Source organism: Helicoverpa zea, chromosome 16, assembly GCF_022581195.2.
Source record: "Helicoverpa zea isolate HzStark_Cry1AcR chromosome 16, ilHelZeax1.1, whole genome shotgun sequence".
NCBI classification, from domain to species: Eukaryota; Metazoa; Arthropoda; class Insecta; order Lepidoptera; family Noctuidae; genus Helicoverpa; species Helicoverpa zea.
This window is the reverse complement of record NC_061467.1, coordinates 5,638,880-5,651,699: the sequence shown is the minus strand read 5'-3', so window position 1 is coordinate 5,651,699 and position 12,820 is coordinate 5,638,880. Positions and strand designations below refer to the sequence as shown.

The following is a 12,820-nucleotide window of genomic DNA, read 5'->3' as shown; positions in this document are numbered from 1 at the left end:
AAAGTATATTCAACCATTCTCAGAATATAGTTTAAGCCCCAATTACACCACTTCAACAGTTTTAACGTAAAAAGTTAAGAGTGCTTAAATGCAACTACGCAAATTAAAATATTCTTCGAAACACTCATCTCTCATCTTTTCATAGAAAAAGTAATTCCAACTAGCAACCTATATATTTTTTAAACTAGCCATTTTCCCGCAGTTTCACCCGCGTTCCTTGGGAACTACTGTCCGTACCGGGATAAAATACAACCTATGTAACTCGGAAAGAGTGAAGCTTTAAAGAATTGTTTAAATCGATTAGCGATCAACAGTGAAAGATTTTTTAAATCGATTATGTACTTTCGAAGCCTTTAGGCTATAATCTAACAGACAGACAAACAAACAAAAATATTTTTCCTCTTATACATATTAGTAGTAGAAAATAACCATGCATCTCTTCAATCACAGCGAGAATTAACGAGAAAACGTATGACGTATGTATAACGTAATTTCCTATGTAGAAAGCGAGTTCCCTACACCTGCGCACTTTCAGTGAAGTTAGCTAGCGTGATTATGAAAATCCGTATCCTAGTATACCAGTATAATCTGCATAACACGGAATGTTTAAATATGGTAACACTGGACGGAGATACATCGCCGCTGTTGTTCGAATCAAAATAGTAAATTGTGTTCTCCTTCTCTGAGAGAAATGGAAACAAAAGGTATGAATAGAAGGATTTTTGTTTAACATAATGCACTTTCCAAGTTTGCAGGCTGTTTCAGATGCATGTTCCGACTACATTTTTAAAATTGACTTTTTACTGCCAGTTGATGACCAGTGATGATGATCATGAACCGATCGAATAGTTATTTTTTTAAACGACCAATTAACTGGAAAGGACTCTTGATAGGAACTAAAATGAGCCTAAATGACCCAATGTTATCTATGAACTAAAAAAATTATGAATATGTATTCTTACAGAACCTACGTAAAAGAATGCGCGTAGCAAAATTGAGACCGATGCGTAGCACATGTAAAGACACTTTCGGAGCACGCCACGCACGTAGTGAACGCATACATACATACAGCTTGTAATAATCATATATTATTGATTTAAGTATTGATTTTTAGAGGTTGCATCCAGGGTTTTTCGCAGCTAACAGTTTTTAGTTTTAGTTCGTTAAACAATTAGGTTGCCATCGTAACTAAATCTCGGTTAGTGCACGAGCGTTAGCTAGGTGGGTGGAAATGGAAATAAAAATAGTTGTGGTTCACCACACGCCGACTAAAAATAAGTTAGGTACTGGAAATACATATTTTTTGTGTACAATTTTGACGGATAAAGAATTGATAGAAACAAGAAATGTTATAGTTTTTATTTAAAATTCTAGAAAAATCTTCCTGAAATTAAATAATTTAATTTCATTGCAAATACTTAGAAAGTGTGGGTAGGTATTAAGTGGAATCAATTGGATTCTGAAATTAGAAACCAGTGTAGGAAGCTCTAGTATAATTGACTCGTGTAACTTGATGAGCTCATTATTATTTTGTTATTATACGTAAGCTTGTTACCTGCTGAGGCTTCTGTTGGTTTCGATTTATGATTCAGGTGTTCAAAAATGTATGTATAACCTATTAAACATATACTTTACTAGCCGTTTTCCCGTGGTTTTACTCGCGTCCCGTGGGAACTACTGCCCGTACCGGGATAAAATGATATATATCCCGGGATATGCCTAGGGGAGATGTTCCTAAAACGGGTAAGCTAAGGGAGATGTTAAATAAAATAACCAAGAACATTACATGCGACTTGTATTTGTACTCATAGGGTAGTTTATATAATAAACTTTGGAAAACATAAGATAGTCTTAGTAATCTTCTTCAAAAATAAACCCCTTCGAAATACCCGCTTTGCCCTCGGGGGGGTCCTAAAACGCGTAGCGCCTTTGGGCAAAGCAGGTAATGAATGAATATAATATATGTGATAAATGAATTAGAAAACGTATCTTAGCCTCCTATTATCCAGGAAATCTTTATCGTTAATTAGTCTCCTTAATTATGTTAAACAGTTTTCTTATTTTGATCAGTCTAGATCACTTTTTTACTTTATTAAATGTTACATTTGAAATTATAATTCTACCAGCAGATAATTTTGTTAAAAATCATAGAAAATATATTTTAATTTCTTTTTTACGCTGTTCCTGTACTTCTTCAGCGCTCTGTGGCTTCCTTTGTCTTTGATTAGCTTTCTGTGGGATCAGTTGAGGAAGTGGCCCCTTATTTCAAATCGGGTAGTCACCCGTTATGCCCCTACCCGTTTTGCCCAAAAGCACGTTTTAAATTTCAACTACCTTAACCTTAAAATAGTAAACAATGAGACCACTAAGTATTCACAATTAATAAGCATATAACATGCAAAATGATAATACAAAACTACGAAAACCGTATCTTGCACCATATTTGAGTAGTCAGCACTATACTCTATCCACGGAAGCAAGAGCTAAAAGGTAAACAAAGAATGACACTTTTTCAAGATGGCGGTATAACCCGACCGATGACAAAATCACAGATACTGCGAACATTTTACACAAAAATGTGACGTTTTGTCATCGGTCGGGTTATACCGCCATCTTGAAAAAGTGTCATTCTTTGTTTACCTTTTAGCTCTTGCTTCCGTGGATAGAGTATAGTATAATCCGATTTTACTTAGTAAACTCTGCAAAAAACTTTTTTTACGTCTAATCTCGAAAACGCTCGCTCTAGGCGCGCGAGCCAACTGACTGTGATCGGCGGGGATGTAGTGCACCGCTCTACACTCACAGGTTTACACTAAAACCTATAATATACGAATGGCAAAGCCTACCCGTTTTAGGAGGGGTACCCGTTTTAGGAACATCTCCCCTATGTTACTCGTGGATAATGTTGCATTCGAATGGTGAAAGAATTTTTGAAAACGGTCCAGTAGTTTTTGAGCCTATTCATTACAAACAAACAAAGTTTTCCTCTTTATAATATTAGAGTAAACAAATACATAAACCTAAAACATGTTTGAATACAGCATTTAGGGCTGATTTTTCAAGAGTGATATAACTTTTGTCTGAGGATTAAAAATAGCGGTTTGAAATATTTTCTACAAATAAGCTGTCAAACCGCCATATTTATTCCTCAGACAATAGTTATCTGACTATTTAAAAATCAGCCCTTAGTAGAATAAATTCACCTTCATCAGACCTTTCTTTACATTATTAAGATAATAAGCAACTATTTATGTCATTTGTGACAAAACAATCTAAGCGACATAAGATCGGTTTATCGCGATACTGACAGGGCGCCATTTTTCACCCCGACATAACGAAACGTCAGTACCAATGCAGACCTTTATCATTGTCAATAAAATGGTGTATAAATCAAACAAGCCGGCGTATATGGAACAACTGTGTTACACGATATCTGATGTATTTGTTACTGACGCTTATGTTACTGAGCTAGTCCGCACTGCGAGTGATTTGCCTGCAAGTAATAGTTGGATAAGCAACTTGATAGGCTATTCAGTTTCTGTCAGGTGCAAACTGTTATCAATTTTGGATTGACTAGCCATCTGTTAATAGTATCATACTAAGTACTTTCTAGGAATAATTACAGTGCTGAACGTGAAAATTGTGACGACCAAGCAACGATAGATACGCTAGAAGTAAGAAAAACGTAAAGAAAAGTAGGAGAATATCTTAAAGATCAAAATAGTCCTTCGACTTTTATTATGCACAAGTAGAATCGCATCTGAATAGCGTTTCGCCAGTATCGTGTCCGAGAGGTCGCGGAGGTGGCGCCGGCTCCTCGAAGGGCCTTTGACTGTAGCATTCCTTCCTAGATTCCTGCCACTGCTTTGTGTCTTTTCCTCCAGTAATGCAAATCAAGAGAGCTCCGATTGCCCCTCGCAGCGCGCTATTCAACGAGTTTAATAAAGCGCCAGAGAATCCTAGAGTGAGATGAAAAATTCAATTAGATATTTTTACGTTTTCCCTACTTATTCGTGTTGTCCTCGAGGGCAATATCGCCGGGTGAAGCCATTGTCCCCGAAAGGAAATATAAACGGTAGACTCATTTACACCAACCACTTGCAATTGTCTTTTAATATTGTTTGTGCAAGCGCAACCTGTTCATATCTCGCTGTTTTTCATAATGCTATTCTGTTACTAATATTTGCATTCGCGGGTGGGTAATGTAGGATAGAACATATAAATAAGTCAGTTGAAAATTCCTATGAATTTCCATGAATGAGTTTTCATGAATTCTTAATTTTCCTTTTAACTCCTTTGCTGTCGGCATTATGGAAAGTCGTGATTTCTCTTTGAGCAAAATATTTCAATATCTACTATCTCGTTTCTCCAGGAACACTACAATTGTATTGAGATAATGCGTTCATTTGAGTAAAAGAAATTCTTTGTAGCAGCTCGTTCACAGCTCGAATTCTAATCTGGCGATTTAGTTTGAGGAGTGAATTGAGCGGGATTCCTCGTCGGTCGGGCTCTGCTTTGTCCGGGAGTCCGCGATGCAAATCAATTGAGTGCTTGCGCCCGCCCTCGCTTCATAAAGCGATTGCACGAATACCTAGCCTCACAACCTCCTTGCACTTTCTTACACGACTAGAATAGACAGAAAATTGCACTGTGTAGAATGTTGGAATATTGCACGCTTCGCCGAATATAATATTTTATAGGAAATAATAAAACTCTCGAGGATCGGTGAGACAACTCTGAACTGCTTCGTTTTACGAGCACCATTCCTGTTTTATAACTAGGGTCGATGCAAACGCTGCTTTATTCCTCATAATATAGTCACTTATGTTACAGCCTATGAATTGAAAACAGGGTTATAAAGTATAAGTGGCTCGAGAATTCGCACATGACGAATATGCTTGATTAAAGATTTGTAGGTTTTTGTGGTGTAATAAAACTTTTATTGTGTATCTCGAAAAAATAGCAATTCAAATAATGCAATAAAAAGTGGCCCCATATTGCAAAGGTCTTATTGGTTTTCGAAAGTGGTGCGGTATGTAATCTCCTCATAAGGAAATTTCATCACTTTGAATTTGGTGTAATTTATCAAATTGCTTGTCGGGAATGCACATGCACCCCAGGCTCAGCTGCGTGGTCACAGTCGTGAGGCAATTTTTTATCTCCCCTCTTTATCCTGCGCGTCAGCAGTGCGCTCCTTGGGGAACAAATCGGAAGGGCGACGTTGGGGTAAGACATTCCGCATTGGTATTGTGGTGGCGGATACCAATTTTATGTGGGAGATTGTCGATAAGCGGAACTTTTAGCATATCGTAGCGCTTTATTTGGAAAACTTGTAAATTGCTAAGTGGCGGCGGCATCTTATCTGAAACTTGCACGTTTAATGGTGCGTCGAAACTAGTGTGTTTGTGTAGACATATGTGGTATATCGGGGGATTTAATTAGTGAAATGGCATAATTAACTGAAAATCATTTAAATTATTTCAATATGGCAGTCGACAATGTCCTCGGAGGCTGAGGCAGTGGAGCCTGTAATTAATTTGCAGCTCGCAGGTAATTCATTAGGTAGAAATCGACCCGCTCGACACCAATATCGTAATTATTTCTACGGACCGTTCGGTGCACGCCGCAGCTTTCCTAATTACATTCCCTAATTGAACTACAACTAATTTGTATGCGCTTATTTGCGATCACATATTTAAACGTATTTAAAGACATGTAGGGAGTGGGGTTATTGCTTGATTAATTATGTCAAGTATTTGCAATTAATTAATGTAACTCTGGGGATATTTCATTGCGTAATAGATACATGTGAGTGAGTGGATAGCAAATTGATAGTATCCATTTTACATAAGATATTAACTACGAGTACCTACTTGTAGGGACTTTAATTCTAGTAATTGTGTGTGTGACATTGCAATTTAATTAATAGCTCTTACGTCGACGCCATACTTTGTACATCCACCGTGAATGAAAGATGATGTCACAAAATTGCAAACAAGCAAAAATCCCTTTAGCATAGGGCTGCCATCTCGAATTTCGCCAAACCCGGACAAACATATAAAAAACCCGGACATTTGGCGTAAATCGCATTTTTTCCCCGAACGAGTACGATTTTTTTAAACAAAATAATACCTAATTTGTTATCCATTTACTATTAACATATACTTAAATTCAATGAGGTGCTTCCTCACATGAAAAGTGTCCGGGTTTTCCCCGGACACTTCTTGAAACCCCGCCCGGACGCCCCCGGACGGCCTCCAAACGAGGACAAATCCGGGGAAACCCGGACGGATGGCAGCCCTACTTTAGCACCATAACAATAACGGCTTTAACACTTAACACAAACTCAAGGTCGCTAAAAAGAAAAGCAATATTTTGATATTGCTTTTCTTTTAACGAGCAACCCTGACTACACTCGGGGGTCCAATAGACTCAATAGAAAACACCATCAACATAAAAACTTTTAGAACTCACTAAACGATATGACCTTCCAAATAAACATGGTCCAAAATACCCATACATTTTTTAATGATTAAGGTATTTTTATTAAGGCAGTGTTTCACGGTTTCCCAGCGGTCGTATAAAACGAGAGTGCTCTTTTAAACAGCGAGTAAAAAGGTCCACGTAATTATAACGGGAGGCTTTTTAACATTTTTTAACAGCTATAAGGGAATTTGAAGTGGATTTTCGTCGCGATTTATACAGTGGTTTGCATTTAATTAAAGTACAAATCTTTTAGCTTCCCTTTTGAATATGTCTGATTATTTTTTGGTTTTTGAATATTAATGGAAGGAAATTGTAAGCGTTGATCTTTTTGCCATTAAAATGGTGAATGTTTAAGAGTACTAGTATTCGGAGCAAAAATTTTACGATCCAATGCGATTGAATTAAAAACTGAAATGACGATAATTACGAATCTAAATTAACCTAGAAGCAGTATATAGATTTCTTTTCAATGTACAAATTATTTAATATCTCGCTAAGATAAAACCGTATTATCAGGTATGCTGTGTTAAATAATATTGTTCATCATCATCATCATCATCTCAGCCATAGGACCTGTTAGATACCTGTTGGAGGCGACCTGCATCCAGCGTCTTCCGGCGACCTTTATAAGATCGTCTGTCCACCTTGTTGTTACATGTCCATTGTAACTATTCTAATATTGTTTCAATGGACAAAATTTTGACATCTACAATTTATATGCCTAAATTAGGAGAAGTAATTTTATTACTCCACTAAGCTTGTCTTTATTTTCGTTTGCTAAGTAAGAGTGGAGGAAACTTCAACTTATGTAAGTACAAGTAGGTACTCCAGCAAGTAAATCAAATTGACTTGGTTTCACTCAGAGTCACGTGTAGCGGAAACTTTTCGTTTGGTTAAAGAAAACATTATGAATAAAATGTACAATTACAATTTGTGAATACAGACGTTGAACTTATTTGAGGTGACTCAATTGTTTTTTACTCATTTCTATATTTTACGAAAGTGTTCCCGACAAAGTTGAATAATTAGTTCTTCAATATCACGCTGGTGTGGCCATTGGGAACATAAAAGAAAAAGGCTTTCCAAGTGGTGTAAATATATAACAATACTTTTATTAATTTAGAAGAAATTATATAAACGTGCTCACAGGGAAAAATTTGTACAGAGTGACCTTCATTTCTTTTGTTCTTGACATTTTAGAAAAAATTAAAATTAAATACATCCTCCAATGAGGTTTTATATGTCATGAACATGCTGGGGCCTCAGCCACAAGCTAAACTCATCATAAAGCTAAACATTTAAAATAAATACCCAAATGGATTAGTAAAGAAATTAAAGATAAACTAAACTCAGGAGTAATTCTTATTTTAAAATTAAAGAGTAGGTCCATTAATTATACTCAATAGGTAATGGACACACTTCCATAACACTTGTTCTTACAACGTGACCTTTGCTAGTTTTTACCTCCACTGCACGAACTAAATCATCTTTTCCTGGAATGACCTTAACAATTCTACCTACAGGCCAGTTCAATGGAGATACATTATCAGACTATAAAAGCCATAAGCCATTATTCTAGCCATTGTACTTAAATTAGAATACCTAAAACTATAAAACAAATTATTTTCCTTACATTTAATTAAAGAATTACATGTTGAAGGAATCGAATTGAGCTCAGAAGTATCAGAAACATCAGTATTTATCTGAGAATTATCATGAACATATTCACTGTTTTGCAAGTACTGTGGACCATGAAACCACAATGAGTTTTCGATTAACCGATCTGGTTTAAGACCGCGAGATAAGCAATCAGCAGGATTCTCATTGGTGCTGACATAGTCCCAGTGTACATCTTTAGATAACTGCTTGATTTTTTTTTTTAAATTCTATTAACAACATAAGCAGTTAGTTTTACAGCCTCAATCATAAGCCGTGATAAAACAATCTTTGAATCTAAATATAAGTAAATAGGAATATAATTATATTTTACTGCTAAAGTATCATGCACTTTTCTTGCCAACTTGGCTAACAACAAAGCACTATTGAGCTCAAGTCTAGGAATAGTTAATGTTTTATCCTTAGGGTTAATACGAGACTTGGAACACAAAAGGTTAACATTTACAGTGTTATCATCTCTGACTACTCTCAAATAAAGGCAACACCCATGTGCGATATTAGATGCATCAGCATAACCAACTAACTCTAGCCTTTTATGTGGATATACATTGATATTTCTAGGAACAGATATACAAGACATGTTCATCAAACCTTCAACAAATTGAAGAAATTTTTTATTTAAAGAATCAGGGAGAATATCATCCCACTTTAACTTTTCAAACCAGACTTGTTGCATTAAGTATTTAGCTTGCACCAAAATAGGACCTACCAAACCCAAAGGATCAAAAAATTTGCTAATAAAACTTAACATTTGTCTCTTAGTAGAAGGTTTTTGTATTTCAGCACTTGGACATTTCATATTTAAAGTATCAGAAGTCACATCATATGACAAGCCTAAAGTTTTCACAAAAGTATTTGTTTTATCAAAATCCTCTTTATTTAATTGATGAATTTCTATAGGAATGTCATCTAATATTTCAGTGTTATTTGAACACCACTTGTGTAATGAAAAACTAGCTAAGCTCAAAAGCTCAATAAGTTGCCTTTTTATCTCAACAAGCTCTAAAATATCGTTGGAACCACATAAAACATCATCGACATATGTAGAATATTTCAACACAAAAGATGCTAATGGATACTTCTCTTGGTACCGTTCAGCAAGTTCAATCAAACACCTAGTTGCTAAAAATGCAGAACTCTTTAAACCATATGTGACAGTTTGTAGCTGAAGACATTGCACACTTTGATCAACAGAATCTCGCCAAAGAATATTTTGCAAGCAGCAATGGTCTTTACTCACTAATATACCCCTATACATAGCCTTTATATCACACAGTAAAACATATTTAAAACTCCTAAATAGTGTCAAAATATCAAATAAATCATTTTGCACAACAGGCCCATTAAGCATCATGTCATTTAGACAAATACCTTTATTGGTTTTCATGCTCGCGTCAAAGACAGCTCGAACCGGAGTAGTTTTACTATTTAAATTAATGACTGGGTGGTGAGGTAAGAAATACACATTACCTGCCCTAGGATCATAGTTAGATATATCAAAGTACATGGCATGGCCTTGCTCAAGATAAACATGAATGAACTTCTTATACTGTTGATATAACTTATCATCTTTAGCGAAACGCCTTTCTAAATTATGAAAACGATGCAATGCCTGATTAAATGAGTTACCCATCTGGATATCGTTTAAATTAAGTTTTAAAGGTAAATCTACACAAAACTTTCCATCAACAAGTTTGACAGAGTTTTGAAAACATTCCTCAGCTAGTTGATGTTCAGTAATACCTTCTTTATAAATTTCAGGTACTTTTTCACATTTCCAAAAATTTGAAATAGTATGTTCAATACTATCAAGTTGATCATTATGAGAATTATGAGAAATATTATGGGGGGTACCTTGAACTGTTACACAGAAATTTGAAGAATGGATGTTTCCAACGGATACTGGTAGGCTGCCTGCTACAATATAACCTAGGCTGGTACTAACCAGGTAGGGACCTTGCGGCGTTAGAGGCAGTGATTCACTCTGAAGCACCTGGAAAAATACATCACACCCTAATAACAAAGAAATTTCACCAGTTTTATTAAAGTTTTTATCTGCCAAATAGACATGCGAAGGAATATTAAACCCAACATTATAAAAACTCTGTTGTGGCAGTTCACAAGTTATATTCTTAGCTATATAACAGTTTAAGGCTAATTTAAAGTTATTATTAGCAGCATAAATATCAAAATTTGCCCTCTGGTGCATATTACTAGTGCCTTGTAGAATACCTGTTATGAGCTGATTTGCCGGTGTAATCTTGCAATCAATTTGATCAGCAAGCTTTTCTGTAATAAAAGATACCTGGCTACCCGTGTCCAGCAAAGCGCGTGCATGGATAAATGTACCATTTTTGGTGATAATACGCACTATAGCGGTAGGTAGCAGCACATCCTTCACAGGCGAGGTACTTGACATAGCTACTGCACTGTCAGACCTTCCAACATCAGCACAGGGCACTGTGGCAGTAGAACTGGCAGTGGCGACATTGCTCGCCTCCTTCTTAGCCATTTCCACACCATGCAGAAGCGTATTGTGCCGTTGCTGACAGATTGAGCATTTCAAACGCAGCTTGCATTTACCACCATGCGCATTCAAACAAACAATGCATAATTTATGTTTTTTAACAAATTGACCCTTGTCATTATCAGCAGCAAGTTTAAATTTGGCACACATGTATAATCTATGATTAGTATTGCAATACTTACATGAGACTGCTGCTGCTGTATTACATGCAGGCTTGCCAGGCTTCACACCACTGGGAGTACTCACAGGCATTGTTTCCATTGCATTCTCCCTGGCCAACGCTCTGGACTCCAAAAAATCTATGAATTCCTGCATTGAAAACACAACTTTTTTATCCCGTCTTAAGTGAAACTCATTGTTTGTCTCAGAATCCACTTTTCTGAGCAAAATGTTGACCATTATCGGACCCCAAGCTTCAACCGGCATGTTTAAACTTTTTAGTGCAGTTAAATGCACATTAGCACTTGCTACCAATGTTCTAAGATTAGCAGCAGTGCATTTAGGCAAATCAATCAAAGTATTAATGTGATGGTTAATGATCATTGGCTCATTGTTATAGCGGTTTTCTAACAACTTTAATGCTTCAGAATAATTTACTTCAGTCAAAGGCAAATTTTGAATTAAGTATAAAGCTTCCCCAGTTAAAAATGATCTCAAATAATATAATTTTTGGCACAGACTCAAGCTTGTGTCAGAATCAATGACTGCCTTAAACATATTAATAAAAGGTAGATAATCTAAAATATTGGCGCCACTAAATTCTTTTATTCTAATTTGTGGGAGCTTCCTGAAATTATTTGCATTTTGCCTAGGAGGCTCCGCCTCGGGCTGCCCCGATGTACGACAAGCATTGAGCTGACGATCAATTTTGGATATGCAGGTGAAGTACTTACTTTCATAAACAACTGGGTCTTCATCGTCCTTTGGATTTATGCACAAAATACTCTTGTTGAGGTCCTCGTAAGAGGCAAAGTTTTTCACCAAGCGACTGCGCCGCTCCGTGAGCAACTCACTAGACGCGATCACAATTTCTTCGCTGTTACAAAAACTTTCTTCACGAGTTATTGCACCCTTTACATAGCCCCTACGGAGCTTTAATTGAGCCAGCTCGTCACTAAGAGCCATGGTGCTATATCCTAAGATGCAAGCCAAAACCCAGATGCAACAAATGTAAGCAACACCTTAACGTTAAGTACACTGTTATAAAATTAAATAATATACAACTAACAAAACAAACAGAAACGTGTAAAAAAATGGCGACGCGAAAAAAATGATGAACGCCGACAGTCAATTCATTCACTCGATGTTCGATATTTGGCCGGAAACTCACGGCAAATGTTCATTGTTCGGTCGCTCTTCGCGCGCTCATTGGTCGCGTTTCGTTTTCTTGGGTTGGCAGCGCCTTACCTCGTTTGCACGTTTGGATACGCGCGATGCACGCAGCGAAACTGCTTCCGTAATAGCACGGAAACACCCTTACGCACAATTGATGGATGACTCTGAATCCTCCTGTGGCTTTCTTCTTTGTTACCACTTTTTCATAAAGGGATTGCCTTGTAATACGAAGCATCAAATTTCTCCACTTCTATAAGAGTATTATCTTCTTACATATATTTAATTTGAAGGAATAATTCTCTTCTATGCAAGTCGAAGACAATCGAAGGACCTATTTTTCCTTATATTCGAAGGACCAGCTTCTCGAAGTCTCGAAGGATAACTTTTTTCTCGAAGGACCACTTTTTATGTTCCCGACAAAGTTGAATAATTAGTTCTTCAATATCACGCTGGTGTGGCCATTGGGAACATAAAAGAAAAAGGCTTTCCAAGTGGTGTAAATATATAACAATACTTTTATTAATTTAGAAGAAATTATATAAACGTGCTCACAGGGAAAAATTTGTACAGAGTGACCTTCATTTCTTTTGTTCTTGACATTTTAGAAAAAATTAAAATTAAATACATCCTCCAATGAGGTTTTATATGTCATGAACAGAAAGTCGATTTTCAACCAGAAAACTGTTTTTTGAATTTTCAATCTTGACATGGGAGGACTGCATTCTTAATATAATCTGGTATTTAATTTTTATCTAGTTTTCAATCTACAATATTTGTCTATATAACACTGTAAAC

The 12,820-nt window shown here is 36.4% G+C and overlaps 1 protein-coding gene across 3 annotated transcripts; it reads right to left on the bottom strand.

Moving 5' to 3' along the window:
- Positions 1 to 7,573: 7,573 nt before the first annotated feature.
- Positions 7,574 to 12,349, bottom strand: LOC124637719. Of its 3 annotated transcripts, none has more exons than XR_006985279.1 (3): positions 11,584 to 12,349; positions 10,873 to 10,999; positions 7,574 to 10,156 (listed from the first exon to the last, which is right to left on the bottom strand). XR_006985279.1 is itself a non-coding variant. In XM_047174346.1 (3 exons), the coding sequence occupies exons 1-3, from the start codon at positions 11,605 to 11,607 to the stop codon at positions 8,366 to 8,368; spliced, it is 2,280 nt and encodes a 759-aa protein (XP_047030302.1). In that variant the 5' UTR covers positions 11,608 to 12,311; the 3' UTR covers positions 7,574 to 8,365. The 3 variants fall into 3 exon arrangements, 2 of the variants coding, with proteins under 2 accessions (XP_047030302.1, XP_047030301.1); XM_047174346.1 differs by having other exon boundaries at positions 10,535 to 10,999; positions 11,584 to 12,311; XM_047174345.1 differs by having other exon boundaries at positions 7,574 to 10,999; positions 11,584 to 12,326.
- Between the last annotated feature and the right edge of the window lie 471 nt (positions 12,350 to 12,820).

Bases quoted from the DNA above. Each gene is read 5' to 3' on its own strand.
- LOC124637719 (XM_047174345.1), bottom strand. From the start codon at position 11,607: ATGAAGACCCAGTTGTTTATGAAA. The intron at 11,000-11,583 runs GTAAGTACTTCA...TTTTCAATGCAG, and splicing joins AGACCCAGTTGTTTATGAAA to GAATTCATAGATTTTTTGGA.